General features: G+C 42.0%; 1 protein-coding gene across 1 annotated transcript in view; it reads left to right on the top strand.

Annotated features, from left to right (window-relative positions):
• The window catches only part of GUCA1C (guanylate cyclase activator 1C), a 47420-nt gene extending 45328 nt beyond the window's left edge, over positions 1-2092 (top strand). The window contains exon 4 of the mRNA XM_064468268.1: positions 1240-2092. Within this exon, the coding sequence (XP_064324338.1) occupies positions 1240-1370 (131 nt within the window). The 3' untranslated portion in view covers positions 1371-2092. The remainder of the gene's footprint in view (positions 1-1239) is intronic.
• Positions 2093-13380: the final 11288 nt, after the last annotated feature.

Raw genomic sequence — 13380 nt, 5'->3', positions numbered from 1 at the left:
GACTTCTGTCAAATGACGTCTTTCCATTTTAATAGTGTATACATGAGCCTGCTCACCCATGCAGTCAGGACCCATGTGACTAAAGAGGAAGCAGCCTTTACTGCCCACGGGTAGAAAGTGGTTTTCACATTTTTCAAAATGCTGGTCATTTTCCTTTTTCACATCAGATGAAGTTTCCAATGTTCCCATTAATAAAAACCGAAACACAAAAAAACTTCAGGGGAGTACGTAACTCCAAAAATAGCCAAAAGTCATCTAGCTAAGCATTCACGAGAAGTGCATGCAACTTGAATTGCTGCTCCCCTGCACCCCTGGGCCCTAAGTCACCCAGCTATCTTCCTTTTTGCCTGGCCTCTTGCAACTTCTCATTTCAGTGAGAAATCATTCACTGTTGTGATTTTAACAAGAAACTTTAAACCGTTTTCAGAGGAAAGAATCAAGCTCTTCCTATTAAACCAAGCCCTGGTTCCCCTTTCAGAGAAAAACAGTATCACCGGAATAACTTCTAACCATAGAATTGTGTACTCTCCTGTGTACCCTATGAGCAGACACACGCCTAGGACTGGCCTTTGCCTTTGCTGACAGGGAAGAGAGCAGGAAAAAAGGAAGAATTCTAAACAATATTCCTGCTTCTCAGTAAAAGAGATTTTATAGTTGTCTTGCAGCTTCCAAGGTATTACCTGATTTTGACATGAGCCCAAAAAATCATGCTCTAAATGACCATTTCGGTTGTTTGGAAGAATTTATCTAATCAAACCACTTAACCAATTTCTTTACTACATCTTATCATGGCTCTAAATAATCCTAGTAGTCAACACAGGGAGTATGCCTGGTAATCCTCAGCAAATCATACCCTAATCTCTGTTAAAACCAGCTATAAGATAAATCCCAGCTAGCTCAGTGAGAATCGGACCATACATCTAAATTCACCCTTGATACAAGCTTCATTAGCACCCTTTTTTACACATTCCTGTAACCATAGATACTGAGCATTTATAGTTGTCTTAGACTTCTGTGAAAGGTGTGCCTGATCAATTTTAACAGGAAAAAAAGGCAAGTCTGAGTTCTAGGATCTGGCGCAAAGTGGGAAAATATTAGAATATATTCTGCCTGCATTTGCCTATGAGCAGAGAATGGGGAACCTTCCTGAGGGATTCAATCTGGCATGAATGGCCTTGTGGTGGGCTGAGAATGACTGCTGGGTTCCTCATCCCTAAGGAGTATCTGTTTTTCTTTTAGGGGAACTGACTTTAGAAGAATTTATCAATGGTGTGGAGAAAGACAAGGACCTAATGGAACTGATTGAGAAAAGTTTTGACCTTTCCAACATACTCAAAGTCATACAGACTGGCAGGAGAAACAGCGTCTGAAGGATCCAATGACCGATGTGGCATCTGTGTCATCATTTGAAGGAAGATAATACTTGATACATTCAGACAGCTTGCTCCAGGAGTAACAGTTTTCACTCTTGACTCCATATCTCTCCTTTTCTTTATTCTTTCCCTCACTAATGACTGTGGCAGCCACAGAACACAAATCTTTGCCCACATATAACAGAAAAGCTATTTAATGCATTACAAATAACTTAAATAGTCTCTATGAACACTGTTCAGAGTAATCAATTAAAAAATGTATAAAATTGCAAAATGCAACCTTTCTAGAAGACACAGAGTTAATCAATTTCTTATTTTACGTACGGGCTCTGCAATCTAGTGTCGAAAGTGGGGACGTAAACTTCTAGGTAGGACTGGGTTCTGTCTAGATCAATTAAGAATGAAGCTTGGTTTGCCTTAACTTAACATTTGCTCTAATAAGTACTCAAAATTGGAGTTTGGAGTAGGTTCTCTGGGAAACACCTCAGTCAGCTTAATATTCCCATGATATGCATCCTCCTTAACAAGCTGTCTACCACTCTTGATTTTATTACATCTGTAAATTAAAACAATGTGATGTTTTAATGGTTTGTCAGGGTTCAGCTACTGTTCTTTAAAATTAACCTTTTATAGAAGCACTGGAATGAAATTTTGTAATCTTTGTAGAGTAAACTTAAAAGATCAGAGAATAGCTAAAACCAAATAATTTTGTAAGCAGTCTATTTCCCCGGAGATTTGTGTCCTTTGACATGTATGTCCTCCTTTTCAAAACAATTTGGTTTTGCTGGGGTCTTTGACATGGCTGCATGTCCTGATCAACCAGGGAGGTCCCAGATGACTGGAAACTAGCAAATGTGATGCCCCTCTACAAGAAGGGTCGGAAGGAGGATCAGGGAAACTACAGGCCTCTCAGCCTGACCTTGGTGCTGGGAAAGCCCATGGAGCAGATCATCTTGAATGCCATTACGCAGCACGTGCAGGACAACCAGGGGATCAGGCTCAGCCAGCATGGGTTTAAGAAAGGGAGGTCCTGCTTCACTAACCTGGTCTCCTTCTACAATAAGGTGACGCCCTCAGTGGATGAGGGGAAGGCTGTGAACGTTGTCTGCTTGGACTTTAGTAAGGCCTTTGGCACTGTCTCCCACAGCATTCTCCTGGAGAAGCTGGCTGCTCACGGCTTGGACAAGTGCACTCCGCACTGGGTTAAAAACTGGCTGGACGGCTGAGCCCAGAGAGTGGTGGTGAATGGAGTCAAATCCAGTTGGTGGCCGGTCACGAGTGGTGCTCCCCAGGGCTCAGTGTTGGGGCTGGTCCTGTTCAATATCTTCATTGATGATCTGGATGAGGGGATTGAGTGCACCCTCAGTAAGTTTGCAGATGACACCAAGCTGGGTGGAAGTGTCAATCTTCTGGAGGGCAGGAAGGCCTTACAGAGGGACCTGGACAGGGTAGATCATTGGGCCAGAGCCAACGGTATGAGATTCAACAAGGCTAAGCGCCGGGTCCTGCACTTGGGTCACAACAGCCCCATGCAACGCTACAGGCTTGGGGAGGAGTGGCTGGAGAGCTGCCTGGAGGAAAAGGACCTGGGGGTGCTGGCTGACAGCCGGCTGAACATGAGCCAGCGGTGTGCTCAGGTGGCCAAGAAGGCCAATGGTATCCTGGCTTCTATCAGGAATAGTGTGACCAGCAGGAGCAGGGAGGTGATCGTGCCCCAGTACTCGACACTGGTGAGGCTGCACCTTGAGTACTGTGTTCAGTTTTGGGTCCCTCACCACAAGAAGGACATTGAGGTGCTGGAGCGTGTCCAAAGAAGGGCAACGAAGTTGGTGAAGGGTCTAGAGAACAAGTCTTATGAGGAGCGGCTGAGGGACCCGGGGTTGTTTAGTCTGGAGAAGAGGAGGCTGAGGGGAGACCGTATCACTCTCTACAACTACCTGAAAGGAGTAGCGAGGTGGGGGTCAGACTCTTCTCCCTAGTAACAAGCGATAAGATGAGAGGAAATGGCCTCAAGCTGTGCCAGGGGAAGTTTAGGTTGGATATTAGGAAAAACTTCTTCACCAAAAAGTTTGTCAGGCATTGGAACAGGCTGCCCAGGGAGGTGGTGGGGTCTCCATCCCTGGAGGTATTTAAAAGAAGGGTAGAGGTGGTGCTTGAGGATATGGTTTAGTGGTGGACTGGGCAGTGATAGGTTAGCATTTGAACTCGATGATCTTAAGGGTCTTTTCCAACCTTAACGATTCTATGATTCCATAATTCTATGAGACAAGAGGGAAGAGGTAACATGACCAGTTCCTGCTGATGGGACTGCTGGCTTCTGCCAAACAGGCTGTTTAACAGCTGAGTTCTTCATGCCTTTCCCTGACAGAGAGTACTAATTTAGCTATCTTTGCCCTGCCCAGATACCTGAGCAAAAGCTTTTAGTAATTTACTCTCTTTGAGCCTTCCACCTTCTTTCAAACTGGGTTGCAATTGTCTCTGAACATGGTAGCTGTTAGGAGTGCAGGGAAGTCATTCACAGATGGCATGATCACATATGTCTCATTTTCTTAGGAAACTAGGCTAAAACCAACTCAACTTACTTTATAAATACCAAGATTAATTCTATGAGCTGAAACGGAACTGCATGAACTGTCTGCAAAGGGAAAATTATAGTTCTCTCCGGTTCTGTTGGGATTGATTCTCTCTCAAGTCTGCAACAACTTTTATCAAATTACTACATTATATCGTAAGTTCTCATTCGCTGACAGTGCCCTGCAGGCATCACACTAATATTAGTTGTTGTTAGAAGCATCAGCTTTATGCAAAATAATCTGTGCACATATCAGTGAAGGTTGAACAAAACAATTATTAAGACTTCAATATGAAAATGTTTTTCTTCCAAATTCACTTCAAATCCATGTCCATTTGCACAAGAAAAGTGCTCCATCATCTGCAATTATTATTCCATGTTCTGGTTTGATCAATGGAATATACTAAAAGTATGCAACATGCATCACTTGACATTATAAACAGTTCTGGCATTATAGTTCTGACATTTGAATCTTTTATATCCTTTCAAAAAAAAGAGAGAATGATATATGAGATTGCTGGTGGCTCAAATTTTAAGTTCTTGTATTTATTCATCATTGACATGTTAATATGTCATTGTCTGTATCAGTTTTCTCACACCTAGACTTAAAAAAACCCCCTGTTCTTAATCTAACGCTTTTGCATTTAAATCCTATGAGGGTGGTGTCCTTCAGTATTGGCTTTAAGATATTTAAAATAAAATGGTCCAATCTAAGCAATCTGGGTATATGGGAACAGCTGTGTTTTCAATTTTTGTTTTTAAACTAATGAAGTTACAGACTTTGAAAAATGACTACTACCTATCTACACAGACTCTTTTTTTTTTTTATAAACGGATTTTAAAGAGAGTCGTGGTGGGTTGACCCTGGATGGATGCCAGGTGCCCACCAAGTCACACTATCAGTCTCCCTCCTCAGCTGGACAGGGGAGAGAAAATATAACAAAAGGCTCGTGGGTCAAGATAAGGACAGAGAGAACATGCGCAGCAGTTACCGACATAGGCAAAACAGACTCGACTTGAGAAAATTAGCTTAATTTATTAACAATCAAACCAGACCAAGGTAATGAGAAAGTAAAATCAAGTCTTAAAACAACTTCCTTCCAGGGCTTAACTTCACTCCTGAGTTCTCTAATTCGTACCCTCTTGGTGATGCAGGGCAACAGGGAATGGGGGTTGTGGTCAGTTCATCACACCTTGTCTTTGCCGCTCCTTCCTCCCCAGGGGGAGGACTCCTCACGCCCTTCCCCTGCTCCGGTGTGGGGTCCCTCCCATGGGAGACAGTCCTTCCTGAGCTTCTTCAACATGGGTCCTTCCCAGAGGCTGCAGTTCTTCATGAACTGCTCCAGCATGGGTCCCCCACGGGGTCACAAGTCCTGCCAGCAAGCCTGATCCAGCGTGGGCTCCTCTCTCCATGGGTCCTGCCAGGATCCTGCTCCAATGCAGGCTTCCCGTGGGGTTACAGCCTCTTTTGGGCATCCACTTGCTCCAGCGTGGGGTCTTCCATAAGCTGCAGATGGATGTCTGCTCCACCAGTAACGTGCGTGGGCTGCAGGGGAATATCTGCTCTGGTGCCTGGAGCACCTCCTCCCCCTCATTCTTCACTGGCCTTTGTGTCTGCAGGGCTGTTTCTCATATATTCTCACTCCTCCCTTCCAGCTGCAATTGCTGTTGTGCCACAGTTTTTCTTCCCCCTTCTTAAGTATGTTATCCCAGAGGTGCTACCACCGTCACTGATGGGCTCGGCATTGGCCAGTGGCAGGGCCCTCTTGGAATCAGCTGGCCTTGGCACTATCAGACCTGGGGGAAGCTTCTACCAGCTTCTCACAGAAGCCACTCCTGTAGCACCACAAACACACTACCAAAGCCTTGCCACTCAAGACTATTTCCATTTAAACTTGTCCAGTTTTATTGTGTAACTGTAATTATATGAAGTGAGTTACCAATTCAGGAGTGTTGTGTTGTATTAAAAAAATAATGTATGTGAGGAAATTCTTAGCCGATTTTTGTTAAATTAATATTTAAAGGAACAGTTGACATGCTCATTTTCCACAATTTAATCTGAAATCATTTAGCAGAAGCCTGTGTAATTAAGAAGTATCTTTGCTGTTTAATGTAAACACTCTGGCACATAATTTCCAAAAATATTTACCTAGAGTAACTCCACATGTGCTTGAGACTAGTTGTAAGAGTCTATCCAGTGTTTTATAAATTGATTAACAAATTTCCTTTAACTACTTAAGCACAATTTGATACACAGCTGCTTTAGATAAATGCATTATGGCCACCGTTTTTTCTTGGTCTCATTCTTCTAAATTTGTCAGCTGCTCATCAAGTGTGACAGTGACATCGGCAGCGTGTGGAAAAACTCTCAGGTATGACTCCCCAAAGTCTTGTTCTAAACCAACATGAAGCTGCAACTTGTTGTGGTGGAGGTGCTTTGTAGTCATGAAGGTATATTGTACGTTGACCTGACTATCAGAATGCTTATTGCTAGTTTAATAGGTAGCAGAACAGGAAAAAGAAAGCCTAATGTTGGCTCACGTTACGTTATACCCCACAGCAAATAGATGAGTGGTTAAGGGGCAGTGCTGAGCTGCTGACCCTGAGGGCTGCCAGAGCCCACAGGAATGCTTTTGTTTCAAGGCCCCACATAAGAGAGAAAAAAAACATTATAGCGCATGCTCTCAAGTGTCTTTGTCAACAAGATTAATGCAGATGCCAGCTGTGAGTGTCTGCAGAGCTGGGATGCCTATATCATCATCACAGTGGGGTAGGTTTTAATTAAGATAGATGGGTACTGAGAATGGCTAATGATTTTGTCACCATATTCACCTTGGAAAGAATCACAGGTTTCAAATACACTGTTCAGCTGAGTGAGCTTTGTCAATCAATGGGGTAATTGGGAGCTTCTCTTCTGAGTTCTTTTACTGTTAGGAAATCTTTATGACTTTATGTTCTTTTTATTGCATCCAAACAGCTAAAGGTAATTAGTGTGACTGTCCTCTTTTTCAAACAATTCTTAACTGTCCTAAAATTATCTCCTTTCTTTTCTGGTAGCTCAACATGCTAGGAAAATAAATCAGTACTTTTTCTTTTGAGAATCTGGGAATTCAAAGCCACAGCAAATTGCCTTTTCTTGCAGATATGAAATTGCTTAAGCATTAACAGGGATGATTAAACCTTATGCCATAGTTATGCAACCCTGACAAAGTGGGAGGACAGCTTGATGTGATGTGGAAAAGATCTCATAGCGGCATTTAATTTTTGACCTTATGTAAGATTAGCCATACCATACAGACCATAACAGCTAAATATTCAACTAAATATTCAAAGCTCGGGTTCCCTCTATGCAAGGACATGCCCATTTACGTGATATTGGCTCAAGATTTTCCATGTGGAAAGATTTCTAGAAGTCTTGCATGATTATAGAAATTGCTGAAGATACCAGGGAGGGATTTTTAAATATAATTTTTAAAACTTCTGCTGAATACGGTAGAATATTCCAAAAATATGAAATACATGTAGTATTATATGCTGGGCGTGCAGTATTAGACTGTACTTTTTGACCTGCCCTTATTAGAAAGCTGTGGGAGAAAACGGCTGAAGTGTGAGATTTTAACATGGCAAAATCTAGCTGACTGAGATTGTAAGAGCTTTGTCTGAAATATGAAGCATAATGACCCATCTCTGGCTGAAGCAGGCTTTTTTCTCCAGTCCCTGCCCAACCTCTTTGCATCACAGCATTTCTACATTAATAACCAGGCTTTGGTGAACCCTTGCTTTATTCTCCAGGAATGTGGCAATTTCTTCTGACCTAAAGATTAGGAAAGGAGCCACTGCTCAGGTGGCACATGTAGCAGGCAGGGAGCTTTTTATTTCTACGGCCTGACTGGGTGACAGACCGGAAGACAAAACTCCAGCTTTGAATGCAGGTATATGGATCAACTTGAAAAGTGATGTCTTATGCTTAGGCCTACACTGATTTTTGCCTTACAGCAGCCATGTGAGAGAAGGTTCAGCCATCAAAAGTAACCTAGATTACGCAGGTAACTGTCATCAGTTGTGATGTTATGCCACGACTTGTAACGTAAACATCAAACATTGTCGTGATGTCATAACATGAACATCAGTTGATGTTCAGCCATCAGAGGTAACTTAGACATTGTTCTGGAAGAACAACATTGTTCTAAAAGTTTCCATGTATCAATACTTTATTTTTATTTCCACCTCCTCTGCAGTAGAACTGTAGGAGAATTTAAGACGGCTCACTACACAGTTGTTACCAGGCTTACAAACAACACTGTAATGAAATATCAGCTTCTGATAAACTTATTAGCTTCTGCTAAACCATCAAAACTACTGGCTCTGGTTCAAATGCATAGTTGCTTTTAGTAAGGTCTGAACTCCTCACCTCATTTAAAGGTGCACTACTTACAAAAAACATAGACTAACCTACGTCCCATGCAGAATACCAGAGAGACAGGGAGGGTGGATGGAAGTAAGTCACAGAACACCCAAAAAGACCATGGGGAAAAAGAAGCGGGGAAGAAACCTGAAGATGGAGAGGAAGTAGAGGAGATCAGGCCCCATGAAAGGGAACATCATGGTGCGACAACCTCTGGCTCTAAGGGATGTGCTCTAGAGGAAAGTCCACATGTCAAAGTATGGAAAAGAGGAAAAGTAGAAGAGACTAAGGCTATGAAGAAGCATTTTCATGTTGTGATTGTTCTGTGCCTCAGACAATACTTGATAACTCAGTTGCCTCTACAAGTGCTCAACAAAACCTTAAACAGAAAGTTTATAGCGTTTTATCTGAGGCTCGGTCTGAGATTTGGCTCTCCTTGCTGCCCTACTGGAATTAGAAAACTCTTCCAACAATGCACTGTTGAAGAGCCCAAAATACACTACCCTGTATATGTTTATCTCCTGCACAAAGGTACAAACCAGAATTGCCTTCTGAGATTGTCTAGCATTCAGAAAGAACTGGATTATTAATGGTATAAATAAGGATTTTGAAATAGTAATAATCTGCACCAGCGGTTTTTTCTACCTGAGAACAGTTCTGGGACGCTGCTGCTATTGCACTTTATTTCTCAAATGCCAGGGGAATCAACCACTCCAGATGTCTTCTGTTTCTTCACAGAGGATGTTCAACAGCCCAGCAAAACAAATGTATCGGTTTTGTTCCTTTCTGTATTATTTTCATTAGCTGTCCAAGTTAGTAAGATGTCAACAGGTGTGTCGGCGTGCAGAATTTTGCATGCTGCAGAAAACTCTTTAGGAAACACAGTAATTTATTCCCTCACAGGTGACTAAACACCCTCTGAATGGCAATCACAGAATCACAGACTGGTAGGGGTTGGAAGGGACCTCTGGAGATCATCTTGTCCAACCCCCCTGCTTGAGCAGGCACACCCAGAGCAGGGGGCACCCTAGCACTATTCTTCATAACTGAGTATGGATCTAAAGAGAAAATGGTTGGTATTCCATTCTCTGATCCCATGAGCCATCTAGTCCTCCAGCTTTTTGAATATACATAGCAATTATAGCTCTCTTAAACTCCACCTTTCTTGGAAAACTCAAAGGACACTCAGAATGATAAATGAATGAAGACTTAGGGACCGTTTGTGGTCCCACGTAAGTCAATGATCCCATTGATTGTAGACCAAAACGGAATTTCTTCACACTGACATCTAAAGAATATATCAAATTTTTTATTTATTCAGAATCTTATTAGCATTTTATGCAGCACAGTATTTCTGTGGGCTATTGCAGAAGGGTGTAGGGAAGGAATGAAATAAGTATTTTGAAAACACTTTTTAAAAAATCAGTTATGTATTAGCACCATGACCATTTTCCTTTTAAAAATGAATGAAATATTCATGGAAAGAGTTGACACAGTTTTGAGTGTATCTAAAGAAACTAAACCCCCATCAGGCTTCAGGCACAGCTTTTCATTCTTAGCATCCGTTCACATGTCCCTTCCAGCCCTGTCCCCAAAGCAATATAATTATGTGGGTTTTTTTACACTGACAGCATACCTCTGGCAAATAGCTTTAATGGTTCTGGACAATATGGGAAGAGTTTGCACTTTTCCTCCTCTTTTTATTTAAATTACAAATATTTGACAAACTGCTGCTATCCTGGAAGATTTCAAATCCCCTCAGATTTAAAACACAGCTCACTTTTAAACAGCTGCTAACACCTGTAAGGAGAAGTTGAACATTTGCAATTAAACAGGGTTTTATTGTTCTTTCATTGTTTCTTTATTATACTAAAGGTGCTTATATCAAAAGAGGATCTTCATTCTCTTGACCTCATTTATGTTTCAATTAGGTCAGTCTTCCCTTTGATATCCTGTTCACCAGCTCAGTCTCTAATGGCAGTGTCAGCTAGCAATCAACTTCTGGTGAAAATCATAACAATTTAGTCATCTTCTAAGTAATGCAATGACTTCCAATAACATTCCATAATAACATTCCATAAATAGTGAACATCAAACAGCTCACAAAACACAAATTATAACTTATGACTCGAACTTCGTTCAAGCAGAATACTTTTTCAGTTTTCCAAGAAAGTTCGGGCTCTTTCCTAGAACTTCAAAGTGCACAGGGAAAACAAATACACAAAAAATCCAAGTTTTTTAATTATCAGTCAGTTTTTTCTAAGTATCTAAGCTGGTGAGATTCCCAAGCACCTGAGCTAAGAGATGACTTTCCTTAGGTAGTCAGTGGAAAGAGGAAGCTCTTGTAGTGGTACGTCAGCACATCAGAACTACCATCTAGAGAAGGTGAGATGAATAATCAAGCAAAATAAAGGCATAGTGCTGCTCCCCAAAAAAGGAAGCTCCAAAAATTATGTGTTCTGCCTGCCAGGGTTAGTAAATGTCTCTGGAGAACACAATTATAAATCCTAACTTAGCACTTCCTGGTGGTTTTGATTGTTGCAGAAAGCTCATTTGTGCCTACTCAGGTACAGGATGTGTCCTGCTGTCACCTTCTCTGCCTCCTGCCCAGAAAAGTGCCAAATGCTGCCACATCTCTGAACAGAAGCCAGATGTGCACAACAGGCAAGAAGCTATTCCCAGGACTAACGGGAAGTGCCAGCCAACGATCTTAAGACAGCCCAAACTGAGGCTGGGCGTGTTAGAAATTACTGACTTGCAGATACAAAAGTTAGGGTTCAAAAAGTAAACTATATAATTGTTTCAGATGGAAGAGAAATCCTCAAAGCAAAACCCTCCTAGCCCCAAGAGTTTTTCCTGAAAGTGCCGATGGCAAAGTAGGCAAAGTATGTTTCAGGCAAGACAGCCTGCTGATGGCAGGAAGGGGTCTTTTATGTGAGGAGCAAGCAAATCAGATACGAACAGAGTATGATGGGTTGTTTTCCTATGTCTGTTTTCTGCTGGTGGCTGGACTATTGTTTTCTCCCCTCCAAAATCTCTGCGCTTTTTCCTACTTGCCCAAAGTACTACTGGAAGCTTGAGGCAGAGGGTGTCAGACCCTGAGAACAAGCAGGAGAGGACAGAGAAAAATGGCTTTCTGGCATCTGGGGAGTAGGTTTGTGCTGGAGAAAACTGTTTACTCACAGATGTGCTACTCCTGCTGCTTGTTTTGATTTCTTTCATTTCTGCTTTGCATTGACATTCAAGGCGCATTGAAAAGATCAACTTTCCTGTTTACTGGAGAGATATAATAAAGCATCTTTTCCTATATATCTAAACCAGAGACATCTGGAAATGAGAGCCGTGGTGCAAGGATGCCTTGTGACGCTATTCCCATGACAAGGCTCTGCTTATCAGTTTGAGAGAAGCATGTCACGTGTGGTGGTAATTTGCAGTAAAAATTGCCACAGATGGTGTTAGTTAGTCTTTGTGGAGTTTATGAGATTAGTATTTGACTACAGATCTATCTCCACATGTTTTTGTGATACCAAAAGAAGTGCAGAAGTAGAGAAGCCCAAATAAACACATTTTTTTTCTTAAAGGAGGTTTTGTTGAGAATCAATTTCACTGTAACATCTGTAGCAGTATGGTGATCAGATACAGTGAGCCATATAAATCCAGCTCTAATCTCCACTCTAAAAGTAATCCTAATCTATATCTGTAAATGATTCCTGATCAGCTCTTGTTTTCCCACATGCTGCTAATCTATGTATAGTATTGTTTTTAAAACATACAAGCAAAAGATACAAGCCCTTGACTAGGAGCTCCTTTGCTCCCTCCCAGCATCCATCTCCTTGGTGAGATGATTTTACACCACCACCACCCCCCCAGTATAGGTCTATGTCCACCTTACCAGACCTTCTCTAAACACAGAGAAATATCTAAGCAAATAAATGTTAACCTTGTGCATCGTAAGAGTAAGGCAGAAAATTAGTGCAAAGCAATACTTCCTTTTTCTTTCTGAACTACTTGGATATATTGTGCCAAAAGGCAGACCTAAAATTTCAGTTTAACTATGCATGGTAACGTGTGACACTCTAAATACTGGGTTAAGTGATGGGGAGCGCAGCGTTCAGCTTGTCAAAGCAACCTGATGAACATACATAGAGCTCTGAGTCATGCGATAAGCACAGGTAGACAGGGGTGCCGGATGATTAGTGATGGACTAGGGTATAATAGTGTAGACTGGGAATGTGTCTTTGAATGGGTCATTTTTAAGCATAGGTGCCATTAGGAAGCACTGTCCCGGCTTGTGTGGCAGGTGTAGCTGGAGCTACAGGCATTCTACTACAAATCCATTAGTGTTAGACGCCAGATTGGACACATGGTGCCGCAGGTGCCACAGGTGCCTCAGGACAACATAGCTCTGCAGAGCCCTGTGCTCTGTACTCATCACTTTGTTTTCTTCCCAGAAAAAAATGGGAAAGAAATAAGTCTAAATCTTCCTGTTGTATTTCTTTTCATGTGGGGTGACAAAGTTCCTCCTCACTGTCCTGAGAAAAGGGACTCCAAGCATCCACATTGTGTGCATCTGCTGATGGTTCAATAAAGTTTTCCAGGCTTTCCCTGTTTTGGGCCTGATCCTACTTATACCCACCTCCACCAAAGCTACCCCCATCACAATTTTTTATTTTCTACCCAGCACTTTGCTACCAAGTCTGTACCCATCCACTTTGATTTTTCTTCTCCTACCCAATCCTTCAGTCAACTTTTAATTCAGACCCTATTTTGATTTTCAAGCCTTCTTCACATATGAAATTTCTTCTCACTTCTTTGGAGAGAGCCCACAGAAGAAGGAGGAGGTCAAGAAAGAGGAAGGTCAGAAATTCAGAACTCCACACATCAATGCAACTGTCCTTTGTGCCTCAGAAGCGACAAACCACCTAAATGGTTTAACTCCTTGCTTTGTGATCCACAGCAGTCAGAAGACAGAGGTCTGAGACAAGCAGAACATGTCTGTAAAGCTATGCTGCCCACTGACCCCACTCATA

This window comes from Phalacrocorax carbo, chromosome 1, assembly GCF_963921805.1.
Source record: "Phalacrocorax carbo chromosome 1, bPhaCar2.1, whole genome shotgun sequence".
Taxonomy (NCBI): domain Eukaryota; kingdom Metazoa; phylum Chordata; class Aves; order Suliformes; family Phalacrocoracidae; genus Phalacrocorax; species Phalacrocorax carbo.
The sequence above is the reverse complement of the archived record's forward strand: the minus strand, read 5'-3'. Positions and strand labels throughout refer to the sequence as shown.